Source organism: Apteryx mantelli, chromosome 10 (assembly GCF_036417845.1).
Source record: "Apteryx mantelli isolate bAptMan1 chromosome 10, bAptMan1.hap1, whole genome shotgun sequence".
Lineage (NCBI taxonomy): Eukaryota > Metazoa > Chordata > Aves > Apterygiformes > Apterygidae > Apteryx > Apteryx mantelli.
The window spans coordinates 18718886-18732251 of NC_089987.1; the positions used below are offsets into that span (position 1 = coordinate 18718886).

Consider the following 13366-nt stretch of genomic DNA (forward strand, 5'->3'; position numbering starts at 1 on the left):
GTCATGCTGTGTAGGCATACAAAAGGCCATGTGTTAATATGTATTTACTATGACTTCTAGAAGCATAAAAGCGAGAGAGCCTCTGCTTACTGAGATTGAAAAAGAATACTCCTGCCTTTTTTCCCCCTCAGGTTTGCACTTCACTGTTTAACCTGTGCCAGCTCTGGTACTTAAATTTTTTGTTGAGCCATTCTAGGTAAATAAAGTGGCAGGAAAAAAAGAGCAAAAAAGTGCTCGTGAGACAATTGAAGGAGTGCCAGAGCTGCGAGGGAGGGAGGAGGACAGCCCGGTTGGGAACAAGTCAGGCAGGAGGGAAGGCGACTTTTTACTGTAAGCAGCCTTTAAAGATTGGCTCACTAGCTCTGGAACCACAGTGCCAGTCATGGCAGAGCTCAGTAATTCAGTAGCTGTTTCACACCTAAGCCCTGCTGGAATTCACAAGCAGGGCCCTGGTCTGCCTGATTCCCCAGCGTGTTTCTGGGCTCAGAGGAGATCTATTAAATCGCATTTGACACATGCTCCGTTGTTTTTCTTTTATTAATTTTTTAACCTGTCTGCCAGAGTCCTTATCCTTCCATCTCTGTATAAAGAAATTCTGGATGTCAGCTGCATCAGATCAACTGTTTAGGGCATACACAGTGAGTCTGTTTTTGGAAAGCGTCAAAATCACTGCTGCTTGCACTATAAATGTGTTTGGCAGGTGAGCATTGGGGCTGATGCTTTTTGGAAGTGCCAGACGTGCTGTATTTTTATATGTTTTTCTCTCTGGGTATAAATCTGGAAAATCCTCCTGTTAAGCTGATCATATGAAAGTGCCTAGCTTCTTTTAAAAAAAAAAAAAAAAAAAAAAAAAAAAAAAAAACTGTTCATCCAGAGACAAATACTTTGCTTTAGTATGGGATTGTATTTTTTAGACTAAGTAGTATTAATCAAATATCAGTTGAATGAAATAGACAATAATAGTTGTCTGCTTCTTGTTTTCTTTCTTTTTTTATTAAATAAAACTGATGCACCTATATAAAAGATGGAATAGATATAATGTATTTTATTTTTTTTACTCTCAGTCTGATAAAGAGAATGTTATTGGTAGAAGTCAAGCTTGCCTTTATTGATGATCTTTTAACAAGCCACTCGTGCATGAAGATTTTGAGCTTGATCAGTTTGCAGGGGGTATTCACTGCTATTAATAAAGATGTCTTTGTTTTCCTTCATTTATAGGAGAATCCAAGTGAAGAAGATGCAGCAATTGTAGACAAAATCTTATCCTCTAGGATAATAAAGAAAGAAGTAAGTGAATGTCATAGGATAAAATTGCTTATTTGAAAATGTGTTCTGTGTCCATCATTTTACATATCCCCTGAACTTCCTCTCTTAGGTGTCTGCTGGAATGACAGTGGAAATGGAAGAGTTTTTTGTAAAATACAAGAACTAGTAAGTATTGAAGAGTTGTTTCATTGAAGAAGTTGATCACTTAAATGACAAGTGCCATAATCAAGTTTTGTATTATTTGAAGATTACTTATGACCAGATTTTGTCATCTTTGATTTTTTTCTTTACAAATTTAATTTTGAATTTATTAAGAATCTGCATCATATTGTTAACAGTTTACAAATGATCAACATGCTGAAGCGGACACTGACAAATAAACTGACAGTTGTTGCTGCACAATTCTTAGAGAATGTATATTTGTTAAATTCAACAAAGGATCTATGCCTGAGGTTAAGTTCTATTCCGTGAATTTAAATCTAAGATATTTCATGAACATAGATTAGATTTAGTGTCATACATCTAGGAGAGGTTGATGTGGGAGTCGATCTTACTGTTTTAAAAAGAAAAGCAACTTTTTTCCATATTTTCTTATTTTCCATTTCATAACCATCCTCTTGTTATTACTCGGCTCTTGAGGTTGCAAAGGCAAGCACATTTAATTTTATATATGTGAGTAATTTTCATGATTTTTTTTTATATATATGAGTAATTTCATTAGTTTTTTGCTGAATGAATGTCATTATTTTGGAGACTCTGGGCCCACATTTTTCCGGAGCATAAAAGAAAAATATATTTTTTTTAGTTCTTGTTTTCCAAAAGGATCGAGTCTTCTTCTGAGAGTCAGTTATATCCTGCAGTAGCTCTTCTCTGTTTCTAGAGAAGAGTCCTATATCTTTTGAGAATTAAGAACTGATGAAAATAGACTACTGTCAAACCAGCCTGAACTTCAGAAAGGCTCACCTGGGGTACAGTGAGGTGGTACAACTACCACCGAAAGGCATGCTCATGCTTCCTTCTGCCTCTGGCTTTGCTCCTACGTGCCTCCCTTCAACCCGCAGTCAGCTGTGTGATCCTTCCTGATGTGGGCTGTCGTGCTCACCAAGCTCCTCGCTGGTCATTTGAGTTGGCTCAGCTGTATGGTTGAGTAGGACCCATGAAGAGATGAGTTCACGTGTAGTACAGGAAAAGATCCAGTCCATTAAGTACTTTGCATCGCTGAAAGATGTCTTTAAGTGATTTTTTTTTTTTTCTGAATATATGGGTTTCTAATTTTTTCTGATGCAAGTAAGGTAGCAGAATTAAAATTTGGTTAATATAAGTTCACTTTAAATGCACTTGCTTTTCTTCTCGGGTCATTTGAAAATAATTTGTGAATCCTTAGAGTTCTATAGATCCTAGACCAAAAAAACCTGCCTTAACTAGATGTTGCAGATTATTTGGAGGAGTAAATAGACCTAATAATATAGTCATTTTAACATTTACAGTAAATTTTGTCTTAAATGATAAAATGTTCTCTTACTGAGTGAAATTCAGTTTTATAAACTATACTGTTATAACTGTATGCTAAAAATACATACTAAGCTTTTGCTTTCACTAATATATTAACCTTAATCTCTGTAATTTTAGCTCCTATCTCCACTGTGAATGGGCCACAGAACAACAGCTTTTAAAGGATAAAAGAATCCAGCAGAAAATAAAGCGGTTCAAACTAAGGCAGGCCCAAAGAGCTCACTTTTTTGCAGATGTGAGTATGAAATATGCAATTAAAATAAGCCTTTTTCCCTGTTGAAAATGTGATTAATACCTCGTTTTTAAGTTGAACAGCTGAATGTTGAGAAGTAAAATTTAGACATCAGGACTGGGTTTTGGGTTGTGGCAGGTGGGGGTGTTTGGTTGTTTTTTAAACTCTTGAAGACAGAAATCTAATTTTAAGAGCAAGTCTTCTGCAGTCACTGAATTGACCTCACTTGCACAGTTTAAAATATAGGATGCTTTGGTAACTACCTACTAGTGATCATGGAAAGACTTGGGAAAGCCTTTTTCTCTCCCAAGACAGGGAAAAGATAAGGGAAAAGATTATCTTAGTATGGGTGGTTTCTATGCTGTACAAACTTCTAGACACAGCTGAATTATTGCACTTCATCCCTCAGTGACTCTGCATTTTCTGCTCTAATGTCAGATCCCTCTTCGATGCCAGTTATCTCTATAAATTTCATGGTGTGTGCAAAAGCCTCAATAGCTTCCAACTGACAAATTCATTTATAGCTAATCAGATTTTTGTGTACAGCAAAAAATGGGTATACTAAGTCTTAGTGTATACCGACTTTTTTTGGTTCCCTGCTCAGAACTGATTTTATTAATTTTGCATTGCAGATGGAAGAAGAACCTTTTAATCCTGATTATGTTGAAGTAGACCGGGTATTAGAAGTCTCTCTATGTGAAGACAAGGACACTGGTGAGGTAAGTATATCTTAAAGCAAGTCAAGAAGATACAGCTCTCTGTAGGGTTAGGTAGTTGTATTTTTAGTGGATTTCAAAGTAAAATCTTAATGATTTTTGAATTTCAAAGATTATTTTTAATGAGACACTTTAATCTTGTGATTTCCTATACTTATAATATATTTTGAAATAGAAATTAGTGTGCAGTGGCTTCCATTTCTATTAATATTAATATGTAAGAGTAGCCAAAGATTTGGTGTAATAATTGCCACATGAGTTCAGACAAAAGACCGATACCATGTGCTGTCCTGTTTTTCTGATGGTGACAAGTGGTCACTTGCTGAAGAAAGCACAAGAAGGCAGAGTATAAATGCTGTCTCCAGTGATGGTTCCCTCCTCCTCTCTAACTGTCCCCAGGCTTTTGGCAATCAGTGCTTCAGGGCCATTTTGCTAGCTACCAGTGGACCTTTCCCTCTGTTTATCAAAACTTTTTTTTAACTTGATGCTTCTCTTCTGGAAGACTATTACAGAACAAAAGCATGAGATGAGAAAATTTTAAAAACTATATATAAAACATGATCAAGCAAAGTGGCATAATTCAGAAAGAGTCTGAGAAGCAAATAAAAAAGACTGGTGGGTTTGTTGATTAAGGCTGCTGGAATATCTGTGATAACTTATTCTGTTCTCTTATGTAGTGAAATTAGCAAACTCTTACCCAGTGATTTCTGCATTAATCTTCAAAAAGAAGGGATGAGAATTAGAATTACTTCTCAGTGTGTGCAGCAGATTTGTCATTATTTCACTTCTAGAAAAAAGGGTCATTGACACAAGCCTTCTCCCTACTTCTTCATGAAGTATCACTTTTTAATTTAGCTTCTAAATCTTTATTTGCTAAATTGAGTTAAAATCATCCATCTTAGCTCCATCTTTTTAGACTTTTTTCTAGATTTTCATATATGTCTCACAGCAGACCTGTAAAGCTTTTTATTGTGCGAGATCTCTGTTTTAGGATCTTATGTAGCTGGATTTTGAGAATGGAGGAAACATTGTAGGTAGCAGCTCTGTGGTTAGATTTTTCTGTTTCCACAGACATTGTGACTGTAGTAATTTAACTTTCCTAAGACCAAGATTTAATTAGGGGTAAGTGGAATCAAAACATGCTCTAGAAATTTCTCTTTGACTTCAGTGGTCTACAACAAGTAGCAGAATATGAGAAAGCAAGGGTAAGTAGATAGAAAACACTGCACTCGTTCCACCAAGGAATCTAGGAACTGATAACCTACACAGATTAGCACAGATTACCTTTAAAAAATATTGAAAATGTGGTTTTGTTTCCAGTGGTCTTATGTAAATTAACTACTCAAATAGAAGTCATATTAACAGTCTGTATACTAAATTAAAAGCTGATAACATTCAGAATTTTTTCCTGCAGCCTGTTATTTACTATTTAGTAAAATGGTGTTCATTGCCATATGAAGACAGTACGTGGGAGCTGAAAGAAGATGTAGATCAAGCAAAAATAGAAGAATTTGAACAGTTGCAAGCTTCCAGGCCTGACTCGAGAAGATTGGTAAAATTATACCTAATTTACTTGTCTGTCTTGGCAAATTGGATGTGCTTTTACCAACTTTAAACTTTTGTATTAAAACATAAGGTTTATTGACAGTCTGTGTAAAGCATCTGTGAACTTTGTTACCTAGAGGAAAAAAGAATTCAAGTAGGCATAGATAAATATTTTCATCTGATTTGTTACTTACTTTGCTAATTAAAAAGTGTGGGTTTTTTTTCTTTAGGGAAAAGTATGAAGTATTATGACTTTCTGAGCTGTTAAGTGAGTGTTGAGCAACACATTCTAATTGTCTATCACAAAATATAAACATCATTATGATGAGTGGAAAACAGAATAAAATATAAACATCCTTTCTTCTATAGAGAACAGAGTTGTCTTGTGTTTCAACACTGAAGGAAATTGGCAGAGATCTGTCAAACAGATTCCATAATTACTTCCTGCTTTTATTTTTCTTCTTTTCATAAATGTCTAGCTAAAAGGAAGAAATGTGTATAATGAGGAAATTTGTTTTATCATTAAATTATGAATCTTTGGTCTCATAGAGTAGGAGAAAAAAAAAATAGTTCTTCTATTTAAAGTTATCTTATTGTCACGGAGTAAGGCATATGTCCTGCGTGGTGTAGTACAACACTTGTTCTAATTTATTTACCTTACATAACTGAATATGCACAGTATTTTAATTTATAGGCTTTGGATTTTATTTTAATGCTTTCTCATCCATGGATAATTACAGAAGTCATGATTAGCCTCTTTAGATTATGAACACTTCATTTTTCTAGTATTTATTTAAAATGCTGCCATTTCAGCATGTGAAGAGGTTTATACATCTGTGTTGCACTATTTGGCTTTGAAAGAAAAAGATGATTAAAGTAAAACTGTAAGACTGACAGTCATCTCAGCATCAGCAACAGGGTTTCCCCCCCTCCCCTTCCCCAGGCTCCAGAAAGTACAAGGAAGTATTTGCTGCCTGCAGCTCAGAGAGCTGGAGGTGGCTGTTAGTGGTGTGGGAGAGTGGCCAGATGGTTGCTTGTGGGTGAGGGAAAGAAGCTACAGCTGTTGGGGAAGGACAGTTACCGCAGCAGGCAGGGGTAGCGTCGGAGGATGCTGACGGTGGCAATAAAGAGATACAGAGCTCAGATCTAGAATTCAGAGCTACCAGATTGGGCCACCTGAGTTTGGGGTAAACATGAGCTTTTTTAAACACTGAGTAATGTTATGAGTACAGCTGATCAAAAAAGCTTTTACTAAAAATATTTTGCTTGAATTTGTCAGTTTATTCAGGTAGGAATGCAGAAGCTACCTGAAGACACAGTCTTCCACTGGAGTCCTACCTAGCACCAATCAAAAAATTCATGGTTTCTCTGCTGTGTTGCTTACTCAGCTTACTGCCACCCTGTTGAGTCTCCAAGCTGGGCAACCAGTATATATACAATCTCTCAGCTTTCCTTTAGCTCGTGAGAAAGATTGTATCTTGATACTGTTACAGTCCTCTTGTGTCATTCATGCCCTTCCTATCATGATCCTGTGTTTGCTGACACTGTCCTTCATCTGATCCCTCCTTGGTGAAATCAGGGAACTAAACCACCCACAAGTTTACTTTTAGCTGGTGTTAGCTTCCTGAATTGGCTAACCATGAGGTCAGATGAACATCAGTCACCAGCACTGGTGCTGAGAGAACGGGCCAGACCACAGTAACTTAGCGTAGCTTGGCTCAGACCATTTCAGGACAGCCTTAGGATCCAGAGTTACTCAAACTTCTGGGATCCTGATAGTCCCCAGTGCTCGGCTGGCTGTGGTTGTAGGGCAGGCGTTGCTAGAGCTTCCAAAGTGAAACGTTAAAGATTCTCAGCAAGTTCTCTGAAGACTCATTACTGCATAAAGGAGCTGGTGTTTCAGATTGCCAGTGTCAAGCTATTTGCACTTTTAGTTCTAGAAATCAGTTATTTTATATTATCATTTTAAAATAATTTTTGAAGTATTCATTTCTATAGACAATAAAATTCAGATTTCTACACATTAGTAGGTAATGTTAACAAGGACCCCTTCCCGTCTTTAAGATTGAATAGTTATACCCAAAGTTGTTACACTCAGGAACTAATAGGTAAAAATGTTTTGAAAAAAGGAAGTGTGTGCCAACTTGCAAATATATTCATTTTTCCCTTAAAGGACCGACCACCTCCAAACTCTTGGAAGAAGATAGAACAGTCCAGGGAATATAAAAATGGCAATCAGCTCAGGGAATATCAACTGGAAGGACTTAACTGGCTCCTATTCAACTGGTACAATAGGTATATGCATGGAATATTTTTAATATAAATTTTAAGAATATGAAGTGAAGAAATGTGTTACAGTGGATGAATACTGTTTTAAACAAACTTATCCTAACCTCTCTGCATTTAGCTAAAAAGGTATAACTGAAAAAAAAACTTGAAGTTTCTCTTCATTTGGGTGTACAACTGTATTTTACCAGCAAGACTAACAAAAAACAAGTCCTCAAAGAATAAAACTAACCTACCTGAAAACAATTTAATGACTGAGAGGAAATTAAAACAAAAAACGGCTTACACACAAAATACAAGCTTTTAGGAACAAAAGGGTTTTTTTCCCCCCTTAAGAAAATACAGGAATTCTTGGAACAACTGAAAAATAATTGTTGTGTGTTAGTTTCTATCATAATAGTCAATGAAAAATTTTTAAAGATGTTTAAAATGATACTTTCACTGCTGCATTGCATCTTTCAGAATGATTTATAGAATTAATATATATTTCAAATAAAGTTACTTGTTTTCACAAATAAGACTAGTAGGTAATTGTATTTCCTATATTATAAGCTAAATTAACTTTTGATCATTAATGCAGTGATATATTAACTAGAATATAATCACTGTTTGAAGGGTATCATGTCATTTTTCAAGACTCTTTCCCCCCCCCCAAAGCATGAATTTCCTCTGTATCTAATTTAAGTATCTATTCATGAGTCTTCCTGCTTGTTTTATTTCCAAAGTATCAGTTGCCTTCTCTTTAGAGGTTATGTCAGTGAGCATACTGTTTAGGCATATAGTTTCATGATCTGGAGGAAAAAAAATCTGTCATTTTGAGTCAGGGCCACAAATATGATTCAGGGACTGGAGCATCTCCTACAAGGAGGGGCTGAGAGAGCTGGGACTCTTCAGCCTGGAGAAGAGAAGGCTCTGGAGGGACCTTATCAGTGCATAGAAATAGCTGATGGGAGGGTGACGAGGATGGAGGCAGGCTCTTCCCAGTGGTGCCCAGTGACAGGACGAGAGGCAATGGGCACAAACGGAAACACAGGAAATTCCGTCTCAAAATAAGAAAATGCTTCTTCACTGTGGGGGTGGTCAAACGCTGGCTCAAGTTGCCCAGAGAGGTTGTGGAGCCTCCATCCTTGGAAATATTCAAAAGCCGACTGGACATGGTCCTGGGCAACTTGTTCCAGATGATCTCCAGATGCCCCTTCCAACCCCGACTGTTCTGTGATTCAGCTCACTGCATAGCTGCGTGAGCACCTAAGTGAACATATGTGGTTGAGGGTGAGCACCTAGTGGTGGTTTGTGTAATAATTTGGTTATATATCTCTCTCCGTTTTGGAAATAGAGTGGGTGAAATTTGGCAGTGGTGCTATGATGCACTCTGTTTGTATGAGTGTAGGTGGGACACTTTGCATCTCTTATACTGTGACTTTTATGGAATCTTCATTAGTTTCTAGCAGGTTTGTCAAGGTGAGTGTACATATAGGAAATCTCTTTGATTAATTAATTTCCTTTAATTAGGGCAGATATAATCCCAAAAGAATAACTTTAGAGTGTTTTGTTTAGGAGAAACCTATGGAACTTTCCTTTCTCAGGTTTTGAAAGTGCTAAATATGATTAGAAACCAGTGTTTTTATGTACCAAATACTTTTTTTTCACCATAAACGGGCAATACTTATGAGCATCTTCTGCAGTGCCGCAGTTTTGACTATTGTTTTAAACTGGTATCTTTGAGCTTTGTTTTTATAAATTTTCCATTTGAGTAACAGCTCTAATGACTGTACTTTCTTTGACCCTAATAACAAATGAATATATCTTACTTTCAGACGAAATTGCATTTTAGCGGATGAAATGGGTCTTGGCAAAACCATTCAGTCAATTACATTCCTCTATGAAATCCTCCTGTCTGGTATAAGAGGGCCTTTTCTGATCATAGCTCCGCTTTCCACTATAACAAACTGGGAAAGAGAATTTCGCACATGGACTGACCTTAATGTTGTAGTGTATCATGGAAGTATGATCAGCAGACAGATGATTCAGCAGTATGAAATGTACTTCAGGGACTCCCAGGTATTGTAATGTCACTTGTATCCATTAACTTACCCCAAACCTGTTTCAGATGGTGGTAATGAAAAGTACGCTTTACGTTATCTGCATATGTGTCTTAGTGAAAGTCATTTTCCATACCATCATGTGTTTTTAGAGTTTTTACATGTCGATCTTCAACATGTGCTTACTGAGTACGTTTTGTGAAACTGGTTGCAGCAAGATGTATGTCATTACAGTATGCTGAGCAGTTTTGCAATTGAGTAGCATTGACACTGACATTCATGTGGAGGTTAAAGTGTTAAAGTGTATGCAGATAGTTGCATTTGGGCCCTGAATATGAAGAACAGTAAGAAAGAAAACGTAGCCCATTAAGCTCTATGCTACCTTTAGGTAGCTATTAATTTCCCTTCCCTGGAGTGACTAACCTTGCTTGTGTTACAGTTTGCTTTTCTGTCTTAATTACTTTACATTAATTGAAATGAAAAAACTTGAAATCTGTCGTTTTAGCAGGGGGTTTTTCTTTGTTTTCTGGATAAAGCAAGTAATTTTTTTAAATTGTCATGCTATTTTACAAAATAGATAAGGCTGTTTTTCTTTAAAGACAAAACAGCTTTCTGTTTTGAACAGTCTTAAACACTAAAATGATGTCTTGTTTCTCTAGTGAGTTATTGTATACTGTCTTATTGAAGACCTGACATATTCTTTTTGTCAGACCAATTGAGTAAAGCCAGTTAGATAAGATAAAAGGTGTTCATCTGATTCTCACTGGCTCAAGTGATTTTTTTTTTTTTACTTGCAATATGAGTGCTAAATGTATTAGTCATATATTTTGATTGATTGACTGTAGTTTTCTTCTGTCAATCATTCTTTCAGATTTTCGTGGGATTAAAAATGTAGTACTACCTACGAACTCCTGTTGCAGCAGTTTTATTAGATGGCTATATCTGTAATTAAGAAGCGGTTAGAATTTTACTGTTGGTTAGACAGTATTGGATTTTTGGTGATGGACAATTATTCATTAGTATTAATTACAGAATTATATAGACCTGCTAAATGTGTATGGAAAGATAAAACAATTTGTAACATAAAATCTCATGTCTGGTTTTGGATAAAACTTCAGCAATGAAATCTTTAAATTGAGTAGCTTCAAGGTAGTATGACAAGGTGTGTGTGTTTGTAAATCTCTAGGGCCGCATCGTTCGAGGTACATACAGATTCCAAGCCATTATCACTACTTTTGAAATGATTCTTGGTGGCTGTCCAGAACTCAATGCAATTGAGTGGCGGTGTGTTATTATTGATGAAGCACACAGACTGAAGAACAAAAATTGCAAACTCTTGGAAGGACTAAAGCTAATGAACCTTGTGAGTGACTATATTTCACTTATGTGGTTTTACTATATCTTTTTTTCTATAAAAATATTTAGGTACAGTACTATAATAAATTACAAGCTTGTTTACCAAAAGACTGACTGGAGATAACCATTCTTGATACTCTCCTCAAATATATATATATTTTTAAGACCTGATGCTGGTATGTTTTTGAGGAACTAAAATGGGGTGCATACTAACTGTAAGCAGAATCTTTTTCTGCTAATGCTCTCTTATAGTCCATTTTGATTATGATTTTGATCACTTTTTAGTAATAAAATAGTTTCCGTGTAAGCATTTGCACAATAATAACTTTAAAAGAAGCTAGAAAATGTATTAAACAAGTTATTTGTTAAAAGCAAGTTGTTATAACACTACTAAGCAAGTAGTGGAATTTAAGATAGGATGATTGTCTAATCCCATACTTCAGGTATTACATGATATAGTGGCAAGATTTTAAAAGAGAATGCTACAATGGATCTTGGGGTTTTTTGGGGGGGGGGTTGGTTTTTTTGTTTGTTTGTTTTTTGGTTTTTTTTGTGTGTGTGCGTGGGTGTATCCGCTATAAGGTGTACCATGGCTACTTTTGGTTTTTTTCTCCCACCTGACTTTTACTTTAGTATACTAGTTGGTGCGCATTCTCAGAAGAAGATACATAAGTTGTCTGATTTGATTTGTTATATACTTGGTGTATTTTTTCCACACTATTGAGATAGGGGATTGTATATGTGTGGAAAGTTGTTCAGTCATTTCTTTACTACTTGGCTGTAACTAGGTGAACTGGCTCACAGATGCCAGAAAAGAAAAATCTAAAGAAAAGCTAGTAGAAAATACTTACTGTTGGTCTTTTATAAATCAGTTTGTGTGTATTACCGATGTACTTACTGATACTCAGAATTGGTACTTTCAGGTTATGACACTCAGAATTAATAAAAATGTTTTAATAAATGCTTGTGTATAAGCTCATGCAAGTTCAACCCCCCCCCCCCTTTTTTTATAGGAGCATAAAGTGCTGCTAACAGGTACACCACTGCAGAACACAGTAGAAGAATTATTTAGCCTCCTTCATTTTCTTGAACCGTTGCGTTTTCCTGCTGAATCTACATTCATGCAAGAATTTGGAGACCTTAAAACAGAGGAACAGGTACTACATGTGATAAAAGTTTCTTTTGTGTTCCAGTATTTAGAAGTGATTTACCTGAGGAATAATTTTTGTTTTGAATAACTTAGGTAACTAAACTCTAGTGCCCTTTTTTCCCCTTGATCTATCACTTATGAGTTCTTTTGTCATCTATTTAATTTCTCTAATCCATGCAGATGGTAGAAAACAGTTAAAAATGTAATAACATTTTCAGATTACTAAACAAGTCAAGGCATCATCTTTGGGATGTTCTGAAGAAAAAACACAATGTTCAAGTATTTCTCAAATCTCTTTTTTTTATTAGAAATATATTTAGAGCTTGATTTTACTTGGAAAAGTACTCTGATAAATTTAAAGAGATATAAGTTACAGAATCTCAGTTCATGCTGAAGAATTATTTTTACTTTTTTGGATCAGTTTTGTGAATATGTCAAGTAAGAGAATAACAGTAATTGAAATCTTCTGGTTTTGTAACCAGGGTCTTTGCTAACAAATGTCAAAAAGATATTCCTTTTTGCGTTATTGGAGTGCATCAAAAATCTCTTTGATAATTAGAGGTTAAAAACAAAATTATATCTTTTCTGGAAAATATTTCATACAAATGTAGAATTAACAGTGATGTGGATTTTAAAACTTTTGAATTACGCTATGCTGTTACTTCTATGTGTATTCCAACTAATTGTTGTGGTTCATTCAGGTTCAGAAACTACAAGCCATCCTGAAACCCATGATGCTCAGACGATTAAAGGAAGATGTAGAAAAAAAGTTGGCTCCTAAAGAGGAAACTATAATTGAAGTAGAACTAACTAATATTCAAAAGAAATATTATCGAGCAATTTTGGAGAAGAATTTTGCTTTCTTATCCAAAGGAGCAGGGCAAGCAAATGTACCCAATCTAGTTAACACTATGATGGAACTCAGAAAGTGTTGTAATCACCCTTATCTCATCAAAGGTAAATGCATGATAAATTAAGACCTCTTTAAAGTACTTTTGTACTTCTTTTTAAAGTATGCAAGAACTTCTATTTGAAATATGTTGCACTGTGATCAGACTTTCCGAGTATTGAATTAGGCAGAAACGTTTTTTGACGGATGTAAAGCAAACTTGTGAGGCAGTTGCATATTATATAAGGCTTGAAGTGTGAACTTCTTATTTCATGTAATTTCACAGAACATTTAGAAAAGAAAAAATTTCCATGAGATAATTGCTCTTTGGAAAAGTTGCATCTCTTTAAAAGCAGTATGAAAAAATCTTCT

At 35.5% G+C, this 13366-nt stretch overlaps 1 protein-coding gene across 8 annotated transcripts in view; it reads left to right on the top strand.

The window, feature by feature from the left end:
- CHD9 (chromodomain helicase DNA binding protein 9) overlaps positions 1-13366 on the top strand; it is a 104891-nt gene that overhangs the window by 60185 nt on the left and 31340 nt on the right. For all 8 annotated transcript variants that reach the window (XM_067302579.1, XM_067302582.1, XM_067302583.1 and 5 more), the window contains 10 exons: positions 1219-1287; positions 1376-1431; positions 2896-3013; positions 3643-3729; positions 5141-5278; positions 7445-7566; positions 9375-9618; positions 10786-10962; positions 11969-12112; positions 12807-13062. In XM_067302579.1, the coding sequence (XP_067158680.1) occupies positions 1219-1287; positions 1376-1431; positions 2896-3013; positions 3643-3729; positions 5141-5278; positions 7445-7566; positions 9375-9618; positions 10786-10962; positions 11969-12112; positions 12807-13062 (1411 nt within the window). The remainder of the gene's footprint in view (positions 1-1218; positions 1288-1375; positions 1432-2895; positions 3014-3642; positions 3730-5140; positions 5279-7444; positions 7567-9374; positions 9619-10785; positions 10963-11968; positions 12113-12806; positions 13063-13366) is intronic.